The sequence below is a fragment of the Alnus glutinosa genome, chromosome 6 (assembly GCF_958979055.1).
Source record: "Alnus glutinosa chromosome 6, dhAlnGlut1.1, whole genome shotgun sequence".
Taxonomy (NCBI): domain Eukaryota; kingdom Viridiplantae; phylum Streptophyta; class Magnoliopsida; order Fagales; family Betulaceae; genus Alnus; species Alnus glutinosa.
Window position 1 is genome coordinate 27940205 of NC_084891.1, and position 24666 is coordinate 27964870.

Here is a 24666-nt window from a genome sequence, read left to right on the forward strand (position 1 = left end):
TTCAAAGTGCTTATGGACTAGGTAAGCTTATTGCAGTCTTTTAAACAGCTTCCATAAACTAATTGATCTTCATCATTCACACAGAGCATGGTTTTGCTTACCTTACACAATTCTCAACTGCTCTTACTTCAATTTAAAAATCAGTTCGCACCAACTTCATTCACTTCATATAATGCTCCTGCTCCTGCTCCTGCTCCCCTATATATAACGTGTTCGTATTCACCGCATTTGCAAATTGCAACATCTGCACTGATCATACCAATGAAGACCTTCAAGACCCACAAAGCTTGTATCCTTTTCTCTCTTCTCATCTTCCTCTCTTCCTCTGTTTTTCCTTCCGAATCTCTCCCCTTGGCTGCAGGTACAATCGAGAGAACCGCAAAACAGCAAGCCCCGGCGGCCAGCCTCCCACCGAGTCATGAAACTGCACCAACATCTGCGTCATCCCAGCCTTCAGGTTTACTTGTTGATCCTGCTCTCTCTCCACCTATTTCAAATAAAAAACCTTCTTCCGCAGAGTCTTTGGATAGCCAGGAGGGAGAGTCCGAAGCGGGTAACCAACAAGAAACGGGTTATCCACAACAGGGCAGGAACCAGCCTTTATCGGGTTTCAATCAACCATTTTCTTCTACTAACCAGCCTTTATCGGGTTTCAATCACCCATTTTCTTCTACTAACCAGCCTTTATCGGGTTTTAATCAGCCCTTTTCTTCTACTAGACAGCCTTTTTCGGGGTTTAACCAGCCATATTCATCTCTAAATCAGCCTTTTGGGTCTAATAACCAGCAAGGCTTAGTAAACAACAGTCCTCTTGATAATGGGGTTTCAGAAGAAAAGGAATTCGTGCTAGGAGTTGTTTTAGTCTCTCTAATTACCTTTGGTTTTCTTGTTTAGTGTGCTACTATATATAATTGGGCAGAGGAATAACCAACATTCCATTGTATATGGCCTCTCCCGAGGCCATCGTTCCTCTTTCTATGTCTTGGTTTCCATACGAAGATTTGTACTCATGCAATTTGTTAGTTACATCTTTTGGTGTTTGAGTATATTAAAAAATGGGATTTATATTACTGGTATATGACTTCACTATGACTGTAATTATCACAAAATGAGACGCATACTATGCATTCATAAAACATGCTTAAAAAGAAATTGTGGACACAACCCTGAAAGAAAATTACAAAAGGTAACCATAATTAATTAAAAAATTGCAAACTCGTTCGAGAACTTCACGCAAACATCGAGCAAAATTTCTATCCCGCAATTAGTTGCAATCTCCCTAGAGCTAAAATCTTAGCGCAACCTCTGTAAAATTAATTTGTTCTTTCTAGTTAGAATATATATGCATAGTTAAAACCTTAATTAATCCCATCTCACAAGCTAGGATTAGTTAAAAAGATAACCCACCAATCCCCCACCTCTTTTAAGGTTTTTGTTTTTTCACTTTAATAATGATGACCTCCTAAATAAAATTTTAATGCAGTCCAGTCCTTCAAAATTATATTCTTAATTCCATCCTTGCTTTAAACGTACGAAAAATGAATATTAGGGATGAGTTTCTGATAACTCAATTAGTAATATCTATTGTTTTATATTCAACACCTATTCCGATAAATCTAGAATTAATATAAGCTTTCATATATGTAAGAGGCCGGGAAATTAGTTTAGTCCTATATTTTAACCTTTCATATTACCAAATCTTTTAGGCTCATAAAAAGTTGATTAGCCAGTAGATTTCTGATCAATGATACATAAGAAATTAAGTTTTAATTAACCTCTATTTTAATAATGGTCGACCTTGAAGCTCGCCAATTTGAACTTTATCACCCGTATTAAAGCATATGACAAAACCGCTACTATCCAAAGAAAACTTTCAGGCAATTCAAGAAATATTTGCCATGTGGTTTTCTACTGCATGCGGTTCCTCGTCCACACATAATCCATCATTTGCGCGTGGCTTTTCTTAATTAATCTCAATGCCATGTCCGGCCGGGCCATGGTACAGAGATCAACATGATATATCATCTACATGCATGGATAAGTCTGCCATGCCCAAGGCTTCCATCATTAATCCATCCACTTTGGAAGACCATCTATCTTCATCGCCTTCAATTATATATGCTTATGACAACGCTTTTCATGGATTTAGTGCTCGTCTTTCTCCAGATGAACTAGAGACGTTAAAGAAGTCCCCAGGCTTAATTTTTGTCAAGTTACGCTGATAGTGTTGTCATATATATATGCCTACTACCACTTTCACCCCTGAATTCCTCTACCTCAATAACTTCTATGGTCTTTGGCCTACCACAAATTATGGCGAGATATAATCATTGGAATTATAGCTAGATAGCTGTCTGTGGCCAGAAAACTTGATCGAGTTTCAAGGATGATGGTACAACTACTGAAGCTCCAGCTAAGTGGAGGGGATCTTGTAAGGAAGGACAAGCTTTTGATTCCTCCATGTGTAATAAAAAGCTTATTGGATCGAGCTAAGTACTTCTATGAGGGTATCATGGCTTACAAAAACATTAGTGGGGTGAGCATGGAATCTGCTAGGGACATGGGACCTTGGTTTCTTCGATCTATAGCTACAGGAAATTATGTAAATGGTGCATCTTATATATTTTGGCTACGCCCAAGGAACAGCCAAAGGTATTGCACCTTATGCTAGGGTGGCCACGTACAAGGTTTTATGGGATGAAGGATATGATGTTTCTCCGCTGATGTTGTAACAGCTATACACGAAGCCATTGCTGATGGTGTTGATGTGATTTCCTTCTCCTTGGTCCTTCTACAAACGCAAACACTTCCATTATATCTCGATGCCATAGCAATAGCTTTATTCGCTGCAATGGAGAATGACATTCTAGTTTCATGCGCAGTGGGCAATGAAGGGCCAAGCCTCGGTACACTTAAAAACGGGATTCCATGGGTCCTGACTACTACCCGAAAATCCCAAAGTATTCCCAATTTTGTGTCATTGTGTTGTCATTGGCTTCAAGGATGCTTAGACTTTGATGAAATACGTGGAGTCTAACAATAAGCCCACTGCTAAAATGTTAAGCAGTTGAGCCGGATGTGGGTGCTTTAAAAAATAGGTTGCTCAAATAAAAATAAAAGATGTGTTCTTCAGCTAAATTTTAGCTAAGCATTTGTTGACCCGATCGAATATAAATGTCCGTGAGAATTTAAGTTCCATTCCCACAAGGCTACAAGTAGAGAAGACCTTTAGCCAAACACCTCTCTTTCGTAACTTGTAAGGTATCAACTGACCAATATAAGCAACTGAATATCATTATTGTAAAACAAATTGAGGATTAAGTTTTCTTTGTCATATATACACTATATTATATGGGTGATAAAGTTTCAATGGCGAGCTTCAAAGGTAGACCGTTATTACAATAAAATAGAGGTTAAAAATTTATTGTCTATAATTGATTTGAAATATACACGCTAATCGTCTTTCAATGAGCCAAAAGATTTGGTAATGTGAAAGGTTAGAATAGAGGGCTAGACTAATTACCCTCTTATAGATATGAAAGGTTAAAATACTTTGATTTATCACAATAGGGGTGGAATACTAAATAATATGTCTAGCTGAGAAACTCTGGGCCTTGTGGATAATGATATATTGACTGAAGGGCTTGAGGCCACTTCAAGTCAATGGGCCAAGCCCATGTGTTTTGGGTGAGAGACTTTGTAAAGAAAAGGGAGAGAGAAATTCTTCGAGTAAGGGATCAGATTGGTTAAGATGGGAATGCCCAATTGTCGTAACCAGGCTTTGGAGCGGACACCCATCTCGCATCTTTATTGCGAGTTCGAACCACTCATCACATCCCCTTGACTGCCTGAAGGATCATGGCCTTTTCGGGCCTTCAATTTGCTTACTTATAGAAGCGACTTCAATACAATAGCGTCCTTCCTTCTCCATGTGGGATCACACAACAAATCCTCGTAATCCTTTAAGTTTCTCTATTTATCTAACGATAATCCAATTTGTTAAACAAATACGTTAAATCGATAATCCAATCTTTTTCAGTGTCACGTTTAACCATTAGAAAACAAATATATTCTTCATCCAAATTGCTCAACTAACGAAACAATCACCTAATCAAGCATTCTACATGGCTTGGCTTTTTCCCGAAATTCTACCAAATTAAAAAGGACAACTGCTAGAATTTAATTACTACACTCTAAGTTATGCCTAAGAATTGACTTTGTAAGTTGCTGAGCAACTATGTTCAAAAAAATTAATAAACTACAGCAATATGGGCTCTCCACATTCGAATACCATTTTTAGGAAGGGGAGAGTGCCTTCACAAACTCTCAAGTGCTCGTTTTTTGACGCACTACCACCAAAAAAAAAAAAAAAAAAAAAAAAAGAAGGTATTTATAGACCCTTTTTTTTTAGGCGGTTTCTAAAACCGTCTAGAAAACAAAATTTGTAGACGATTTTTTTGAAACCGTCTGTAAAAAATTTATTATGGACGGTTTGATTAAACTGTCCATAAAACTAAACCGTCTATAAATTAATAGACGGTTTTTTTTCGAAACCGTCTGTAAATATTATTTCCAGATAGTTTAGTTAAAACCTTCTGGAATTTTATGGGCAGTTTTTACTAAACTGTCTGAATTTTTTTTTCCCATGCCATGTCATCAATCTGCGTGATGCCCCATTATTTCACCACATCCCTCCAATTTTTTTCCCAGCCAAAATTAGAACAGTCTGACTTTTTAAAACCGGTTTGTGTGAAACCATCTCTATAATAATTAAAACCATCGATCTCTCTCTAGCTCTCTCTCTCCTTCTTCTTCTTTCCCCAAAACTCTCTTCTCTCTCTCGTCTCTCTAATCCTTCTCACTATCTTTTGATCTTATTTTGTTGTTGCTTTTTTTTTTTTTTTTTTTTTTTTCCACAAGACAATCGACCACTCACCCCCACCGCCCCGGCCACACAACTTATCGCCACTACCCGGGGAGATCGGGTGACTCAGAGAAGTAGAGATCGAGATCGAGACAGGGAGGAGATCCGATGATGGATTGGCCTCCCTTTTGGTGATTTCTGGTCCCTTTTTTTTTTGGTTATTTTTGCTCTTTTTTGGTCCTTTTTGCCAATGACGAAGATGAAGGGTTGAGGTCTCGTTAGGGAGTCGAATTTTAATTTTGGGCTGGATTTCATGGGGGGAGGAAGGGGAAGATTTCACTGGCCCTTAAAAAAGTTTCCGGCAGAGAGTAAAAAAAATAAAATAAAAAGTTTTCAGCAAGGGCCAGAAACAGAGCATCACCAGTGTGAAGAAAAAAAAAAAAAAAAAAGAAGCAACGAGAGAAATTCTGGACGATAATTAAGAAATATTAATTAATTATATTAATATATATTAAAAAAAAAAATCGAAAATATATATATATATATATATATATATATATAGTCTGGACGGTTTTGCCCAAACCGTTCAGAAATTCATTTAGCGACATTAATTGATTCCAAAAGATTTATCTGCATTTTTGGACGATTTTAAACAGTCTAGAATTTGATTCTTTTTTCTTTTCTTTTTTTGTAGTGACGTGATGGTGAAAATTACTATTTGATTAAATAACAAATGAAAGTATATGTAACATCTAATGGTAACTTTCATTGCCACAGTAGAAAGTGAACACTTTAGAATGAAAAATGCTAGAGGTACTTACAAACTTTTACAAAGACAACTTTACAAAATGACCTGGCATGTGAGGTGGCATTTTATTAATTAAAAAATTCATTTACACAATTTTTTTTTTTTGTTTAAAAAAAAACTACATCTGTTTCTCCCCCTTTCCCCCTCTCCGGCACTCTCTCTCACCAGCCGGCCGGATCTTTGACTGTATTCGGCTGGAAACCCATGCTCGGCCGACGTGGGTTTGAGAAATCTGGTCGGATCTCAGATTTGGTTATGCGTGGGTCTCGGCCGAATCTGGATCTCCTGCCGGATACCCACGCTCGGCTGGCGTGGGTTTGAGAGATAAGGCCGGATCTCACCCACGCTAGGCCGGATCTCGAATATGGCCGGATTTGGCGAGGTCGTCAGGGGTGGCCGGATCTCTGTTTCCAAGCGGATCTCTCTCGAGCTCCACTCGTCGACCGTCCATGGCCTTCGGGAATGGACCATCGGCTGGATCTCTTTTTCCCTCGCCAGTGGTCGGGTCTGGTTGGAGTCTTTCCCGGTGAACCTACCGGTTTTTTTTCTCTCACCAGAAAACTTTGACGTCAAGTTTATAAAAGAGGCTTTTTAAGTTTTTCAATTAAAAATACGCCATGTCAAATTCCACGTCAGTTTGTAAAATTTTTTGTAAGCTTCCCTTTGCACCTGTATCAGCTCTCCTTTAGAATATGTGTAACATTTTTCTTTTAGGAATTTTCCTAGAATTGTACTAAATATGAGTGGGTAAAACCCGCCCCTCCCCGAATATCACAGGTTTTATGCAATTTTTTTATGATTCACGAGCTAAGTTTTAGTGAAACCGTGATTTTCAAGCTAGTTTGCAAAATTGTTTTCCCCAAACCTGTAAGACCCGCCCCACCCCGAGATCAAAATACGTATATATGAATCATTTTTTTTCCCTAAACCCTAATCCTATCGCATCTGGATTCTCTCCGGTTAGTTGGTTATATTTAGAGGGTAAAATTGTCTACAAAAATGTAAAAAGACAATTTTACCCTTAAAATAAGACTAACTGGATAGTTGAACTAGAGAGAATCCTTGTCCAATCCTATCAACTCGCGCGCCGCACTGATTTCCTTCCTTCCAGCCTTGTGGCCTTTCTTCTTCTCCTTCTCTAACTCATATACAGTTGGATGGGTTTTCATCATTCTCTTTCCAAATCCAGGCTTCACGCAGCCCCTTCCTTCATTCATATACGGTATAAGAAGGATTTTTCAAAATATCTCTTCAACTTCAAGATTTCAACCCATCGGTGCCACACTCAAAAATCGTAGATTTTCTTCTTCCACTATAGGCCTGTTGGTATTACTCTCTCATGTTTCTAAGTTCTTTTCCCATATTGTTTCTAGGGGTTACTCTCACTTTCCCATGTGTATCTACTACGTTTTTGTTTCCTATTTATTTTCCCAATAACCCTGGTTTGCTTGGGCCCAGTGGATAATGATAGACTGGTGGGCTTGAGACCACTTCAAGTCGTTGGGCCAATGGGTTCTAAGTGAAAGACTTTGTGAAGTAATGGGTAAGGAATTCTTCAAGCAAAGGATCAGATTGGTTAAGATGGGAGTGCCCAATTGTCGTAACCAGGCTTTGGAGCGGACACCCATCTCGCATCATAGTTGCGAGTTCGAACCCCTCATCACATCCCATTGACTGCCTGAAGGATCATGGCCTTTTTGGGGCTTCAATTTGCTTACTTATAGAAGCGGCTTCAATACAATAGCGTCCTTCCTTCTCCATGTGGGACTACACAACAAATCCTCATAATCCTTAGTTTCTCTATTTATCCATCTAATTAACAAAGTAGCCAATCAATCGATAATCCAAGTTGTTAAACAAATACATTAATCGATAATCCAATTTTTTCAGCGTCATGTTAAACAAAAATATTCTTCATCTAAGAAACAATCATCTAATCAAGCATTCTTCATGGGTTGGTTTTTTCCCGAAATTCTACCAAATTAAAACGACTACTGCTAGAATTGACTACATACACTCTAAATTACGCCTAAGAATAAACTATAGAAATGTGGCCTGTCAACATTCGAATACCATTTTCAGGAATTGTCCCAAAATTTTACTGCTGCTAGAATTAACAACACACTCTAAAATATGCCCCAGAATGAACTATAGAATAGCCTCTCCACATTTGATGACATTTTCAGGAATTGGAGATTCATCCTCTACAGGAATGGTTGATGGGTCTTCCTCTCCAACACCTTTGACTCGTATGTACAGCTCTTGCCCAAGATACCAGTACTCTGCATTCTGTGATCTAAGATTCCACAGTCCTTGATTGTCAAGCTTTACCATGACTGCTGTCCATCCAATTGGATATACCTGCGAATTATCACAGCAAAAGTAACTAAGAACATGACTGTTTTGCATAGCTCGCAGAATAAACATGATGTCTGTCAGCGAACCTGGACTGTGGAGCGAGAAATAGCATCAACCATGTTATATCCTGCCATCTTACTCTCATCCCATGTCCCAAATTCCATGCTGCAAATTCATTTCCCAATTTCATTAGAATCAGAAGTAAGGTGATACTTATTTTTATTTACAAAGGGTAGAGAGAAGAATCATCACCCAACAACGAAGAAGTTGTAGCCATCAAGGTGCCATGTTTGTATATATTGAAGAGGGTTTTGAAAAACCACATGCATAAAATCATGGTAGACGGCGTCAACAACCGAAGTGCCAAAAGTGGGAAGAACACCTGTACCATCATTTGGTGTCTCAGGAATAACGCAAGAGTAAGATGCATCAGTGAGCTTGAAATAGTCTGCCAACTTCAATGGTGTGTCCTGGTGAACAAATGTGACTCCATTAACGGTGTAGCGAAGTTCTTGCCCGTCAATCATAATACCGTTCTTTAATACGAGTGTACGCGTGATGTTGATGCTGCCGTAGTGGTAGGAACCTTGCGGATTTGGCCGAGCTGCTCCAACCATTAAATTCCACCTGTTCAACCGAAAAACACAATTTTGCATGACAAATGGTTTAAGTACCATATCGGAATATTACTTAAAAAAGAGAGTTGTTATCATAACATTATTAGACCCAAGTGCATATACTTTGACGACCAGGATTTAAATGTAATGGTTCAAATTAAATTTTACACAGCTAATAGTTTATATATTGTTAATTCAAAATTTTAAATAATGTAGTATTATAATTTATGTATATAGTTAGAAGCAACAAAACAAAATTTTTAATCTAAAATAGATTTGAAATTATTAAATTATTAATTAAATAATTAACTATAACATTTCTTATCAACTTAACATGGTATCAGATATGAGGTCTATGTGTGAGACTAAACATTGTGGACTATTTTAATTCAAACATGAATAAACTTTTAGAATAAGTTGTGATTTAATATAAGAATAATGATTCACTGCCGTTTAAAGATACAACTTTTCACCACTACTTTTTGAATTTTTTTATTTTTTAAAAATAAATTAAGGTGAGGGACCACCTTGCCACATAGGTAAAATGGTGAAAAGTTGTATATTTAGGTGGTAGTGAATCATTACTCTTAATATAAATGATTAAGTGGGTATTCTAATCATTGGTTTGTGTTGAGACATTGGGATTCCTAAAAAAAAATCAGACAACCTAAGAGTGGGGTGATGTTGTAGGTCTCACTTGTCCGAACAGGTGAGCTTTGCATCCTGAGTTGTTCGGAGTAAATGAGCCCAACAATCCCGTGTAGTCCAAATTTCAGTAAAATTTAAATAACTTAATTTAGGCATTTGGATCTTTTCCAATTGATTTTCAAATTAAGAGAAACCGGTCTTTATACACATGCTCTCATGTGGAGAGGATCTTGGTCCCTAATTTAGGGGGTCAACACGAGTGTGGAAATGCTTGCCTGATGGCATGGGCCTGTGACATGGAGTAGGTATAATCATATGTAGCTGGACCTCGGGTAATAGGGCCCAGTGGAGGTTCAACAGAGCCAGGATAGCGAATGATAGCAAGGCCCAGGAGTTCTGCTTCTATAAAGCGAGAAGACGCAATCATGTAGTAGGAGATGCAATTTGCCTGGTTCTTTGCTGTGACCAAAACTGAGTAAGATTGACCCACGTGGATGTCAAGATTATTGTAGTCTTGTTGAATGGTGTAAGACCCTTCAGTCTCAACAAGCCTCATCACATGCCCCTGAATTCTGAAGTTGAGAGACGTTTTCAAGCCCACGTTTGAAATTCTAAGCCTGTATGTAGCCCCTACAATTTAAGGGCAACATTAGCTGAATGCTTGCCTTTCAAGCAAATCAAAGAAACCCTTCCACTTTTGGTATACATTGATTCTCCATAAAGACTCCCAAACGGTTCGGTATTGCCTACAATTATCCATCCAAAGTATAGAGAATTCGGACAGATCAAATGATTGTAAGACATTACTTATAAAACTCACCTGACCGAGTAAGTGGTTGGACAATTCAATTTTTATTTGAGCAGGTGGATTTCATAAATAATAACTCACAATCAATCTGCTTGAATTTTTAACACTTCGGATAGATAATTTTAGACGATCTTAATTCCTCGCAAAAATATATGACGCGAAGAAATTTTATTTAAATAATAATAATAATAATAATAAGCGGGATTTCACCTGGTTCAAATTCAAAAATTGCTTGATTAGGTCCAAGCCCATTGATAAGGATTCCATTTGGCTCGGGCAAACTGTTCCCAACATTCAGTGAGGCTCTCAACAACTGTAACAACGACAAAACCATTCAGTAAACAATAAATTTCCATAAGCTTAATTTATAAAAATTGATATATTTAATTATTTAATAAATATTTTAACACTTTATTTATGGGCTTAAATTTTCCATCTCAACAAGTAAGGCCAGCACAATGAATAATTAAGTTAAATGAGATAAATTGTGGAGTCGGGTTTGGATTCTAAGAATGTCTATTTTAATGATACCATGTTAAATCACTTAAAATTTAAACTAATAAAAAGAGATAAATTTAATTAATTAATTAGGGTTCGAACAATAAGCATATATACCCGAGAATCAGTATTGTACCAATCACCAATTAGAACATCCAAATCTTTGTAAGGCTGAGGGAAAGGAAGAGGAATAACAGGGCCATTGTTCACTCGAATGGCACCATATCCACCGGCAGCCTTTTGAAAAAGAAGTGAAGGGAAATAGAAAAAGCCTCCAATCTGATCCTTAACCTGAAAATTATATGTCCACCTTTGCCCGGGCAATATTGGGCAGTTGGTCTCCTGCACTCCATCCTGCCATGAATTCCTCCTTAGTTGCACTCCATTCCTACGTCCAAAACGTAAACTTTCACCAAAATCAGAACAAAAAGATCAGAATCATTTCATAGAGTAAGAGGTTTCGGTTTCACTGTATATATAACAACAACCATGTCATAAGAAATGGATCCGTCAAGTTGTTATGAACGTTAATAGTCACAACATCATTCGTGGTTGTGTTCAAAACTGGCCCCGGGAATTGGTCATTGATCACAATCACCTATAAAAAGGAATTCTACCGATCAATTTCATAAAGAAGTGGCTAATTAAGAGAGAAATGTATATGCTTTTTGACGAAATGGAACCAACCTGTTTCTCAACGCCGAGAGGGGCACGGTGAGAATAAGAGACCGTCCATTCAAAGAAAATCTGCGATGACTCGGCATGGATCGCCAACGCCGTGGATACCCAGAGGATTGTCGACGTAATAAACGTCCGAGAATTTGTTAGACCCATTTGTTCATCCATATACATTTGATGCAACGGAAATATGCTCCAAGTCCAAGACAAGAGACCTTGGTGTATGCTTAAGTAATAGAGGCTGCGGAGAGTGAGCAGGAAATTCAGATAATTAAGTATTCTTTTGAATTTCTCTCTCTCTCTCTCTCTCTCTCTCTCTCTTTTGTGATTCCTTTTTATTATTATTATTTATTTAGATTAAGAAAAAGAAAAAAAGATTAAGAAAAATTGTTGATGGAAAGTAGGTTGGTCACATGGACGACGCCTGATACTCCAGATTCCCATGGGAAAAATGATTTTCAACTTCATCATTATGTTAATAATATCTAATACAAAAGTTAATGATCATTTAATTTGCATTCATGTTAGCATATGATTGTGTAGATGAACTTTGATGTTGTTTCATGTCTTCACCCATATCAAGGGATTTACTGATAATGGGAGGGTTTTTCCTATTGCGAAACTCAGGATTTGAGGAAGGTGTGGGAGGTAAGTTTAAAAAAAATAAATTGATAGACTAAGCTATTTGGGATTATAGATAATTAAGAAATAAAAGATTTATGTCTCCCATTCATTAAACCCTAGCTAATTTGAAATTTCGGGTGGATCCAAGATTTGGGTTTTTTAAAAAAGAAAAATCAAATGGGAAAATGGGAAAATGGGAAAATGGTTACAAGGAAACAAAAATCTAAGAGAGGTTGCGTAATTTATTTTGATTAGTAAGGAATATGTGTTATATTTTCTAGTTCGCCCTGTGCTACTCGGACATATAGCGGCATATGGGTTAAACGAATGGTCTTTCTCTCTTTTGGCTTGTCCTTTTGGGTATGTTTGTTCATATGTTGTGGGAGTTTTGTTTTTAAAAAAGAGAAGAAATGGTGTTTTTAAAGATAAAAAATAGTTTTGTGTGTTTCGTTTGTTGGGTTGTTTGTTAGAGTATTTGTTTTTTTTTTTTTTTTTTTTTTAAAAAAAAAAAAAATGGCTACTATCATGTTAGTGCTAATAGAGTGGGCCGCCATAGACGTCAATTGGAAAGCATAATAAAATGATACGATCCTAAATATCTCACGTAGTTTAAGTACAATCTTAAGACTCTTAATCATGGGTATATAAATTCTTAAATATCCCCATTTTGTAAGTCAATTTTTAATAATAAATTCTATTTAAATTTTGAATCATATTTGCGAGCAGGATGTCTAAGGACTTACCATGTGAAAATGATAATTATTTTGAATCGTCAGTAGGCGGTCATGACAAAGGATGAATGCAATGGGCTTCAGTTCTGAAATACTGTGAACCCAATTGAAATAAACCAATACTTGCATGAAATTAGAAGAAATGATCATTCATTGTGTAGATATACTACCTTCTTAAAATTTTCTGTTCTTTTTTCCATCTTAATACGCAGAAAATTATAACAAAGAAGGATAATTGAAAGTAAAACCTCACGTAACAAATTTTTAAAGTTCAATTGAAAAATTACAAATCAGGTGATAATTCGGGAGATAAGTGAAGTTTATGGTCAATAAAACTTTGAGTGGGCTGGCCCATGGGTTGAGTCAAGTCGTGTCTGCTTCGGATTCAAACAGCTATATAGACCCAACAGTGTCTGTTGTCATCTGGGATGGGTTTTCTTTCGGGCCGGGCTTTAATCTACTATTTGAGATCGCCCAGATGAAAACAGACTCTTTCGGGCCTAGCGGTCATGGTAAGGTCTTGGTACTCATTCTAAAACGACATCATCAGATAGCAAAAGCAAAACAAACGGCGTCAGAACCAAACCAAGTTAACCAACGAAGCCGTTTGTTTTCAAGAGCGGAGAGGAGAGAGGCATTTCCAAGTTCAGATCCTTCTAAAACTTCGTGCCGACTCTGATCAGATTATCGGTACGTCAAACGTTGTCGGCTTTATAACTAAAGTCCACCGTCCATTCTATGACAATCCAACACGTGTCCAATGTGTAAGTAACTGAAGCATCCTTTGTCTCCACCCATTATGGATTCATGTGGATTCATGTGGGAGAATATTTATTTACCGTTTGTCAAACCCATATCCGAAGATCCGAGTTAATCATGGTTACGACGAGCCTGTGTGGCATAGCAATCCGCCCACGCCATCGGATAATATCCTATTTATTAACCCATAATTAAGCGCCAAGTGGCATAGCAATCCTCCCGTCTTTCGGGTACGTAGCCAGTCTGGATTTGGTGTGACTGGCGCGTCCTTCCATTGCGGCGAGACTCATACGAAGTTAATGCCGCATTATCCTCATCCAATACATTTTTATTTTCCGATGTCTCTTGTCCGATATAAATGTGTTCTGATTAAGGATAAGTTAGATGTATTAACTTAAAATTTTTATTATTAAATTAATATTATTTATTTTATTTAAAATTAAAAAAAACCTTGTACCATTTTATTAATCCTTATGAAAGTTTCAAATAAATAGAAAAAAAATAATAATAACGTTACTCCATAAGTTTCCATTTTCTCGATTTTTTTGCTCAAAGATCTTTCTCCATCTTTTATAAATTAAACAGCAGGAAACCTTTCTCTGCTAAATAATTCTTTCTTTCATACTCAAAACTAGTTTAAAAAGAAAAAAAAACTAGTTAAAAGCGAAATGGATCAAAAGCTAGCTGTTTATAAACGCGTCTTCTTGCAATCACAGTTGCCCCCCATTTTTTCTTTATTCTTTTTTCTTCTTCTTTTACTTTAGCTATATAAATAAGTCTGACAGTTGGATTTGGTTGGTCTTAAATATCATTGGAAGATGTCGGTACCTAAGGAATGATACATGCCACGTTCCCCAACAGGACAATCAAAAGCATTAAAGATCACTAATAACTGATAACTACTTTATATATATATAAACAAAAAACTGATAATTACTTATTGATGAAAAAAAAAAGTAAAATTAGAGCCAGTCTGCGAGATAAAATCCCAGCAACTTTAGGGCTTGAATTATTAGATGTTAAAGAGTTTTTTAGACTCTTTTTTTTCGAACATGTCTCCAGCAACCTGCTCATTTGTTGGGTCATATGAATCCTATAAGAACTATCTTATATTTATTACTTGAATTACTAATAATCGAAAGGAGTAAATTGTTAAGATCTATTTTATTGTTAAACTTTTATTTTGTTATGTTTAATAATTTACATGGTATCATGTTATTTAAAAATTTTATTTGACTTGACAATATATACAACATTAAATTTTTAAAATTGAACATTAAATATTTACCATAAAATAAATGCTCTTTCATTTCATTTAAAATAAAAAGAATCGTGATCCGAAAAAAGTGGGCTTCATCTTATATTCTTATTGAACTTAATTAATTGTTTGTTTGAGATTGTACCTTTTATCTTTTGAGTAATCTTTATTTATTTTTAATTAAAAAAAAATTGAAAGGATTTTTCTTGGATTAAATTTGGAGGGAGTTGAAAGTCGCAGTCCAGTATTAGGAGGAGCTAGCAATTCGTTCGGGCATTTTAGAGGAGTGCACAAAAGGATTTTATATATATATATATATATATATTTGGGAACAAAGGAGGAAGAGCTCGTTATATTACTAGAAAGAAGCCCAAAGGCACATCACAATGAGTAGAAGTACAAACACCCTACATATTAAGCCAGAAAAATTGACTTTGATGCTACCCACAAATACACAAATATTACTAGATCAGGCATTATGAGCCACTCTCTAACAGTTAATCTCCACTACTAAAATGAGAGTACTAGTCCGAGCTAATAAGCCCTGAGAAACAGACTAGTAATAGCTACAAATTCATAGACAGACTTTGGCAAAACTAAAAAAAAAGAGGAAAAAAAAAAAAACAAATACAACAAAAAAACCAAACACAAATCCGATCAAAATAGGGAGTGTCTGAGCCACTGGCGGCAATGCGTGTGGAACACGAGCTAGCTCCGAAGATTTGCCCGCAGTAGATGACCTCCATGGACCACCGAACACCACCTACTAAGGCCTGGAAGATAGCTGTAGCCCGCACGCACTTGCCAAAGAGGGAACCTCCTTGGTGCGTGCTGGCCACGCGCTGGGCACTGGAACTCCAACTAGGCCGTGGTTGAAGAGGAAGCATTGGAGGATGACGGCCAACACCACGACGAGGCACTGGCAAAAAAGTACCGGCGGAAGAACACAGATCTGGCATTAAAAGTACAAATGGACAAAGAAAGAGCGGCCAGAGACACGATTGAGAAAACCACTTCCAGTGGTTGTCTAGTGTTGCATTCTTGTGAGAAAAAAAACCAAGAAAAAACACAAACAACCTCCACCGGAACTATCTCCAAGAGGACCAAAACACCAAAGCCCTAAAGGCTTTGAGAAAAGCTAACCTCTCCTGGATCTAACAAAGGGGAACAAAAAAACTACCCTTATTCTGCACCCGGAGGAGGGAGGCATGAAGCCTCTTCTCCTCCCTCCCCCCAAGCAAGCAACTAACTTTGAAAACCTTTCTCTCTCTCTCTCGAAAAATCTCAGAGCATCTCTCTCTAAAAAGGAGGTTCTAGTTATATATGTTGGTCTTATACATCTAACTACAAACTACACTAACAGCTCGTTGCTGTGTGGCTCTCACGTGCACGGTGGATACTTCTCCCCTACACGTGGCTCCATCATTCGACCTCTTCATCGCCTTCCTCTGTGCGTTGCTGCTGGTTTTTTTTTTTTTTTGTTCCGTTCTTATTGTATTATATTGTTTACTATTTGGGTTTTAGTTTTTCAGTACCTTTGTAGTTTGAGGATACTTTTTCTATCAGATGTTGCAATTGCCTTAAGTAAGGGTTTGGGTAGGGTTAAGGCTATTGAGAGAATTAAAAATTACAAGAACCGAAGAGACAAGAATTACAAGCACTCAAGATACAAGAGTTATAAGATGATAAATTGTATACAAAACACTATTTATGAAGAAATAGTCTAAACGTTATAAGTCTCTTCTACTTCCACATTAACAATAATAAATTTAATTTATCATCTTGTAACTATTGTCTCTTAAATGCTTGCAACTTTGTTCTCTTGAACTCTTATAACGCTTGTATGAATAAAGGGACTTTTTATGGTTCGTGTCTGATACAGGCATCCAACCTCTTTTAGTGCTTATTTTGTTGCTGAGCTCCTTATGAAGGTTTGAGAAGGATTGATAGACCTTTCAAAGTTTGTGCCCCTTTTGAAATCATTTGCTTTGCCTCTGTAAGCAGCCTTTTGTGGCTGCTCTGATTTTCTTAATGAGCTGGATAATTTATTTGAGCCATTCCGACTTGTTCTTAGATTTTTGTTTGAGTTGTCTACCAATTTCGTATTTTTCTTCCCTTGTAACTTTCCCTTTTCCCATCTCTCATATTGAATAATAATAAAAAAATAAAAAGGTTCACTACCGAAGCAGTGCTTTAAGAGGGGAAATTTTTTGTATCTATATATATATATATATATAGAGTGCCACGTCACTTTAAAATTTTAAATAACAACAATATATATATATATATATATATATATATATATGATCACTTTTTGTGACAGTAGCTAAATTTGTTATTATTATGGGCTCTTCAAGCAAAAATATTAAATTATAGTAAGGTATTTTTCAAACTGTTACTAAAGACCTTATGTTATTCTTAATAATAATAATAATAATAATAAATGAGAGGACGTTTGGAAAGTGACCAAACAAGATGAACTGTGATGTACACACAAAGAATTGTTTTACACATATATTGTATTGTATTAGGCAAGCCTACTAATTAATCAGGAATGGAGCCACCGTGCTTACGTAGATCTCGAAGCATCCTCGTTTTTTTTTTCCTTTCATTTTTTGTCCCCTTCTTATCCGAGCAGGCCTCGTCCTCTTTCTCAATTTGCATGAAAGGGTCTCGATGCCCCCTCAAAAGAATTGCAAATGGCTTTCAAGGACCTCCACTAAACCTTTCCCATTTTCTAGAAGAAATGGACCTCCTCTAACCTTTCCCTGTTTATCTAGAAGAAAAGAAAAAAATAAAGGACACTCTTTTGAGAAAAAAAGAACACGGACTGTCGGACAGAGACAAAGGAATGGATGCAAATGGCTTATCCCAAATAGTGCTTTGACAGGACTCAGGAGCCAATGACAATGTCCTGTCGATGACTTTTGCCAAACAATGTTTTTTATGCGTACCCTACATAGGGGTGGAGTCAAGACTGATGTTTATCTTGTGGGGGCTGCGAAATAATGCTCCAAGTCAATATATTTCTAGAACGGGCAAAATATTCAAAATATTCAATATATATGTATTCTTTTTATATAAAAGTTATCAATTAATTGGCTTTATTCGCAAATATTCAAACCCAACTTATTAACATGTAATTTTAGGGTTTGAGATCTTATGTTATTAGGCTGTTCAAAAATTATAAAATTTCAAACAATTTAAGAGATGAGTGTTACGTGACTCACCTGTTTCAAACAAACAAATTAAACACCTTAAGTTGTATATGTTATAATATTAATTAAATAATTAAATAAATAATTTTTTTAGAATAAATGATGATTTAACTATTTAAAAAAAAAGAACTTTGCAATTCCTTTTTAAAATGCCAAATTTTTTGTGTTATACAAGCATGCTAATATCAAGATCTTTGATCGTTTACGATATATTCGTATTCCCATTCCTATTCATAAATTCTAAGTGACATTTATATGTCATCTATACCCCAATTAATAAGACCATACTTTAGTGACCATCAAATTGGCATACAGTTGTAAATTCAATAATTAGACGCATTGGCATAGGAATTGTAGTTAGAGATTACGAGGGACAAATAATTGTAGCTCGTAACCTAATCAAAATTGGGAATTTAGAATCAGTGGCAATAGAAGCTTTGACAGCTTTCTATGCACCTGAATTTAGTAGGGACCTAAGGCTTCAACATATTGTTAGGGAAGGGAATGAACTTTAAATTGTGAATGTTGTAAGGTTCACATGATGAATTTGAAGTTGATTTGGACAATTAGTAGAGAAAATAGGTGATGCGCTAACTTCGAGGCACAATTAATAAATTAAATATATCAATAAAGACGCTAATTCGGCGATGCATATCTTAACCAGAGAAATCGTTAAACATATTATAAATGAGACATGGAAGGACAACATTCTTCCTTATATTTCAAACATTATTGTTTTAGAGCAACATGTTTTTTTTAAAAAAACGATTATGAATGAAAGTATAATTATTATTATTATTATTTTATTTTATTTTATTTTTAAAAAATAAAGGTCATACTTTAGCGTAAAAGAAAAAGAAAAAGAAAAGATTGTACAACTTGTACGCGGAAAGATTCTGGAACACCGACGTTTCGCTGAGTCAGCCTAGGCCAAGATCCAATCGCCCAACGGATAAGCTTATGGTTTGTTAACCCACCCATACTAACCGTGGTCAAGCCAGATCTCCACTCCCTATAAAATAGCAACTCATCCTTATCCTTCCACTTCGAAACATCCACAATCCACAGCACAACAACAAAAAGAGTGACAATGATTTCTACATCCTCATCTTTGAGCTACTCAGCCCATTTCGTTGGCCCGAAGTTCATCAACATCAGCGGCCATCGCTCGTCCCCAAACTCCGTCAAGTTCCGTGCGCCTCCTATCTCCGCCGCATGTGCATCGACGGCCGAGAGGACCGGGTCCCACACTACATCAACGGCCTCGCTTTATGAGGTTCTTGGGATTCAAATGGGTGCCACGTGTCAGGAGATCAAGACCGCCTACAGAAGGCTGGCGAGAGTGGTGCACCCTGACGTGGTATCTAACGGTCAAAGGGGTCAGACTTCAGGGTGCGAGTTCATGAAGGTTCATGAAGCGTACTCCACGCTCTCAGATCCGGAGAGACGCGCCGACTACGATCGCGTGCTTTACAGTAGGCGGCGGATGATGAGTTATTCCGTGGCAATGTCGACGCGTACGAGTACGATGGGTTCAGGATTTGCTGGACATACACGGCGGAAATGGGAGACGGATCAATGCTGGTAGCCAGAAAATTAAGCAGGAAGACTCATTAGGACATATTACTCATCAAATTACAGATCGACTTTGATCTTAATTAGAAGTTAAAGCATTGAGGGTATTTTAGGTAGCTTGTACCGTTAAGTCTGTTACCCAGCGGTAATATTTTGTACAAATGTAAACAGGCGCCTTTTTAACAGCCTGAAATTGAATGAAAAATTTGCATTTTCCTTTTTATTCGCACTTTCTTTTCTGCTGAAAGTTCCCGATTCTTAAGTAAATAAAATATAAAATGAACGAGGATCCCTCTAATTGGCGTGTTCGAATTGCACCGAATCTATCTTATGGTAGATTCGATGTAAACCAAAATGGCCTAGAAATAACACATTCCTCTCCGAAAATTGCAACGGTCACCTGTCCTCACTCAGCAGGGCTGCAAACCTCATTTGTCTTGGATTTGGGATTCTATTAGACACCACGAATTTTTGTGCCCGAATTCCAAAACCAAATTGGATTGGATTTTTCTGTTAATTTTTGTTTTTTTTTTTTTAAAAAAAAAATTATTATTATTAAATTTTCCAAATTTTGTAAAGAAAAATTTATTTAGTATTCTTTAATATATATATATATTTCCTATTCTCATCTTTTGACAAATAACTATTAAATTTGTAAGATTGACGTAATTAAAGGTATGAGCAATTTAAGAGAGGTCTTATGGGTCCATCCATCTTAAGGATCATAAGATGTGACTTGTGAGGTTATTTATTTTTTATTTTTTTTGACATGTTCACATAGCATTATGACTTGTGAGACTATAACTCTTTTTTTTAAGCTTCCTTTTCATCTATCTCTTTCGCTTGTTCATATGGATAGTTCCACGAGCCTTTTAATGCACCAATTGCAATCCAATTGTAAGGAATATAAAATATACAAAAGTTGTATGAAGTTATTTAGCTTGAGTAATGTTATTTAATAGATTATTAATTGTTATACAACTAGATGATTAGATTATGTGATAGGAAAAATTAATTATTATAAAAAAAAACAAATAAAAAAATTAATGACTAATTTTTTTATCATGATAGTCTAATAAGAAATAGCATTACTCATCTAACTATATATTCAAAAATGGGTTGGGCCTGAGTAAAAAATATGCTTGTTTTCGTGTTTCCTTTATGTGAAGACACTAGGTATTCAAGTTCAACGAAGGCCCTAGTCTGGCGATGTGTTATATCAACTCTCTCTATCGTCGTACAAGCATTTGCAGACATATGTGAGGGTGATACAGAGTGCTTGGAGTCTTGGACAATGTTGCTTCCGACAGTCTTGAAATGATCTCACATAAAATGGATCCGATCCGATCGGACCAGAACCCTGTAGAAACTCAACTTATTGGATATCTAAACTTCTTGTGGGTTATTGGACTTCATCTCCTACTGATATTCTAGCCCTAGTCAACTGGGCCGTCTAACCTCCTGTATGCAACTGGGCCTCACCTCGGCTCGTTATTTGAACACTCTGCTGATCAAGTGGTAATCACCGGACGGCGCGTCGCACGAGAGGATAGAGCGAACACACGAAGCAAATGGCCAATCTGGTACGGCGTCTAAAGCAATGGCCGACGTTGCATCACCAGGGCTGCGCCTGCACGACACCACATCATTTTCTCTCCTCACTCTTCCTACCACACACAAAAACCGTGTTTCCTCATCTCTCGCTAACCGCAGTGCCTTGGGCTCATCGTAACGTCCATCACCGAACACGCGGCCTCAGACAGCCCAATTCGCCAATACCGTCTGATCTTGTACAACGCGGTGGCGGCGACTCGGATCTCGATGGACGGAAGAGCCGAAACGAGCTTAAACGCGAGGCTCGGCGCGCCGTCCGTTGGGGCATGGAGCTCGCCTCCTTCTCTACCCCTCAAATCAAACGTATCCTCAGGTGCCCCCGCCAAAGCGTCCTTATTACAAAATTAGCCCTCTATACGCTTTTCATACTACGAATTGTTATATCAAAATTTTGCTTTAATTGCAGATTGGCCTTGCTTGAGCAAGAGGTGTTGGAAGCTATAATGCTAGTGAAGGTGCTTCCGTAGTTGTATAATTTTTGTGGTTAGTTTGTTAATATTCTTTCTTGTTGTGGTGAACTTTTGGTATTGTGGTTTATTGTTGAAGATAAGGTGTTTGTTTTTTGGTCTGGCAGAAATTAGGGCCTGATGTGCGAGAAGGAAAGCGAAGGCAGTTCAATTATATTGGTATGCAAATCTATTCCTTATAATACTGGCTCATGTGTTGGTAGGGTTTGGCTGATTAGCTACTTGCACTATTTTCCTTAGTTAATAGCACGCAAAAGAATGTTATAATGGTTTACCGCTACATTATGCTTACGTTTTATTGACTCTGCCTAAACATTAGAGTTGAGGAAATTTTGTAACTTTCATCCGGCTCTTTAAACTTTAGCTACTTTGTCTAATAAAATGTCAAAAAATTTATTATTTTATTTTAACTAGCTACTTTGAATCATTTAGTTTTTCGCGAATTTGAAACAGGTCCCTCCGTGAGTTTTCCGTCTATTTTTCTAAGCTCTGTTAGTGCCACATCAGCATTTTTTGTCACCTCATCTTAAAATATTATATTTTTATTATTTTATTTTATAATTAATTTTTTTTTTTAAAAAAAAAAAAAAAGGGAAGAGAGGGGTTTGGGAGTTGCCATTAGAGGTGGCGGGCGCCGCCTCTGAGGTGGCTCGAGGCCAACCCTAGGGCCGGGGGTGGCTCAAAAAATAAAATAAAATAATAAAAAATATATATATTTTAAGATGAGGTGGCGAAAATGCTGATGTGGCACTAACGGAGCTTAGAAAAATGGACGGAAAACTCACAGAGGGACCTGTTTCAAATTCCCGAAAAACTAAAGGATTCAATGTTCGAAAAAAAAAAAAGTGAGGGGGTTTTTTAGGATTTTCGCGAAAACCCAGGGATTTATTTTATATGTACCCATATTCTTTTTTGCCCCTTTTAAATATTATTTCTTTATTCTGTTTTTTCCTAATGGTTATTTTTTACAAAATTCGTCTCTTCCCAAAAGTTCGTGTTTTCTTAACATTCATGTTTTTTTTTTAAAGTTTATCTTTCCCCAAATGGTTAGGATGCTTCTAATAACCATTTAAAGGCAAGTGTTTTCCTTGTGCGGATCCCATATCAATGGGAACTTGGTGAGTCTTATGCTTTCAATATAAATAGGACAATTTTCTCTCCAATTTAAGTAGGGCAAGTATTTTTTTTTCCTCGCAAAATGCTTCTTAATTATTGGTGCTATGGGAGAAGAAGGATACCTTCGCCATGAGAGAGAGAGAGAGAGAGAGGGGGTTTTTTTGGCTTTTACAAATGCTTTTTGTTGAGTACTATAGCATTTTGCAAAAAGTAGAGCCAAATTGAAGAGTCGGAGTAGGGAGATTTTTAATAATTTTTTGCTATAGAGCTAGCCAAATTAGCTAAAAATTTAATTTGTTGCATAGGATGTGAATTCTCTAAAAGTTCTTATATTCTAGTTGGCGTCTGTCTTGGTTGTTGCATGACAAAGATGCTAGTACTCCATGCCTATAGCTAGGATTTTGTAGTTGATTGAATGTCAATTAGTTATGGTGAAAAATTATACTTATTGATTTTTTTATCAATAGCATATGCTTAATTCTGTTATTTCTAAATGGTGCCTGCAAAGTTTAGAACTTCCGAGTGTCCATGGTACATGGTCATCTTATATGATTTTTCCTGTCTGCTGACTTCGTACACCTTTTTCTTTTCGCATTTTGCCTGCTAAATTGTATTGTGCCGTCAAAAAGTATTGTTTGCTTTGCATATCTTGACATGATCGTAACTTGGTAAACTGGATTCTGCATGACATGCTTTTGTTTTACTGCAATTGGTGGGGACTTGCATGGCAAGTTTGATATGATATTTTATGTGGTCTGTGGTTCACATGCATGTGATTTTGATAAAGATACTTATATTTTTGTTAGGTAAACTGCTGAGGGAAGTGCAACCTGAGTTGATGGATGAGTTGATTAAGGCTACAAAAGATGGTGACCAGAGTAGGCTGCAGGCTTTGTCAGGTTCGATGGTTATTGGAGAGGACGGTGAAGAAGCTGAAGAAACTGAATACGAGGAGGAAGAAGAGGAGGAGGTCTAGTATCATATGTTGAAAATTTTATCAAGCTTCATGAGGTATTATGCCTCTGGAACCATATTCCTTAATTCTGAAGTATTGTTTTCAGGTGTCTGATGAATACATGGACATAACAACCAGATGGTTTGAAGGTTTGATCAATAAGGACATTGAAATCACCAATGAAGTTTATTCAGTTCGGAGTGTTGAGTTTGACCGTCAGGTAAGTTGAATTCCACCTTTGCGATTCCAATCACATAATGAATTGAGTATATGTTATCATTGCTATGGATATGACAACTTTCTGATCAAAGAGCTGTTGGAATCTTGTATATTACAAATTCATTGGGGTGATTTGGTTTGGGGTGTTAGAGGAGTCAGTTCACTCTGTACTATGTCAAACATGCGAAGCTAAATAAGTTTCTAGCAGGCTTTGTGTTTAGTTTACAAGCGATTGTTATGTTGCGATTGACTATAATGTTGTCTGTTGATTTGCACTTGAACCTTTTGTCCTCGTTTTTAACAAGCAAATTTATTTTATTTAAGCCCCAAAATGAACCATCCTTACCTGGTTAAACTGTTCTTATAAACTGTATGCCTTTTTCCAGTGGGTTCATGGGATTGTTTATTTTTGGTTTCCATCTCTTATGTTAGCATTTCTTAACAGGAGTTGCGTAAACTTGTCCGGAGAGTTCACTCAATTCAAGAACGGCAGGTCACTACCGAGGAAAACGAGAGAGAGGTAGATGCAGCAGCAATAATGGCTGCCAGAAAGTCTCTCACCCGTTTCCTTCTTTCACTGGTGAAGCGAATGGGGAGTGATTAATATGATTATATTCATTTGTATCATTATTTTGCGCCTTTAAGTAGTTCTTTCTGAAGTACACGACTCTTAGATGCAGGGTAATATTAGATGCTTGATGATATTGTCATGAATGGGCACCCGAGTTTACAATGGGGTATACGGTTTTAGGTTAGCGGATGCCATATTGTCGCTACCCGGTGTTAACTATTGCAAATTGTTGAGTGAATTGCCAAAAATTGGACTGGAGAACCATATATTATCTGGAGAA

The 24666-nt window shown here is 36.9% G+C and overlaps 4 protein-coding genes and 2 non-coding genes across 6 annotated transcripts; 3 read left to right on the forward strand and 3 right to left on the reverse strand.

Moving 5' to 3' along the window:
* The first annotated feature begins 243 nt into the window (after positions 1-243).
* Positions 244-1070, forward strand: LOC133871403 (uncharacterized). Its single transcript, XM_062308859.1, has one exon. It carries the CDS (start codon positions 262-264, stop codon positions 892-894), a length of 633 nt encoding a protein of 210 aa, XP_062164843.1. The 5' UTR covers positions 244-261; the 3' UTR covers positions 895-1070.
* Positions 1071-3733: 2663 nt separating this feature from the next.
* LOC133872112 (small nucleolar RNA Z279/snoR105/snoR108) lies at positions 3734-3839 on the reverse strand. Its single transcript, XR_009900960.1, has one exon. It is a non-coding gene; the product is annotated as a small nucleolar RNA Z279/snoR105/snoR108 (small nucleolar RNA).
* A 3396-nt stretch (positions 3840-7235) lies between these two features.
* On the reverse strand, positions 7236-7341 carry LOC133872113 (small nucleolar RNA Z279/snoR105/snoR108). The gene has a single exon (XR_009900961.1). It is a non-coding gene; the product is annotated as a small nucleolar RNA Z279/snoR105/snoR108 (small nucleolar RNA).
* A 232-nt stretch (positions 7342-7573) lies between these two features.
* LOC133871748 (monocopper oxidase-like protein SKS1) lies at positions 7574-11500 on the reverse strand. The gene is made up of 8 exons (XM_062309162.1): positions 11289-11500; positions 11090-11199; positions 10719-10989; positions 10314-10416; positions 9571-9925; positions 8283-8657; positions 8117-8195; positions 7574-8033 (listed from the first exon to the last, which is right to left on the reverse strand). The coding sequence occupies exons 1-8, from the start codon at positions 11451-11453 to the stop codon at positions 7821-7823; spliced, it is 1671 nt and encodes a 556-aa protein (XP_062165146.1). The 5' UTR covers positions 11454-11500; the 3' UTR covers positions 7574-7820.
* A 7404-nt stretch (positions 11501-18904) lies between these two features.
* Positions 18905-19667, forward strand: LOC133870747 (chaperone protein dnaJ 11, chloroplastic-like). The gene has a single exon (XM_062307953.1). It carries the CDS (start codon positions 18960-18962, stop codon positions 19455-19457), a length of 498 nt encoding a protein of 165 aa, XP_062163937.1. The 5' UTR covers positions 18905-18959; the 3' UTR covers positions 19458-19667.
* Positions 19668-20694: 1027 nt separating this feature from the next.
* On the forward strand, positions 20695-24666 carry LOC133870817 (uncharacterized). The gene is made up of 6 exons (XM_062308045.1): positions 20695-21371; positions 21465-21513; positions 21633-21684; positions 23448-23611; positions 23703-23816; positions 24261-24666. The coding sequence occupies exons 1-6, from the start codon at positions 21016-21018 to the stop codon at positions 24417-24419; spliced, it is 894 nt and encodes a 297-aa protein (XP_062164029.1). The 5' UTR covers positions 20695-21015; the 3' UTR covers positions 24420-24666.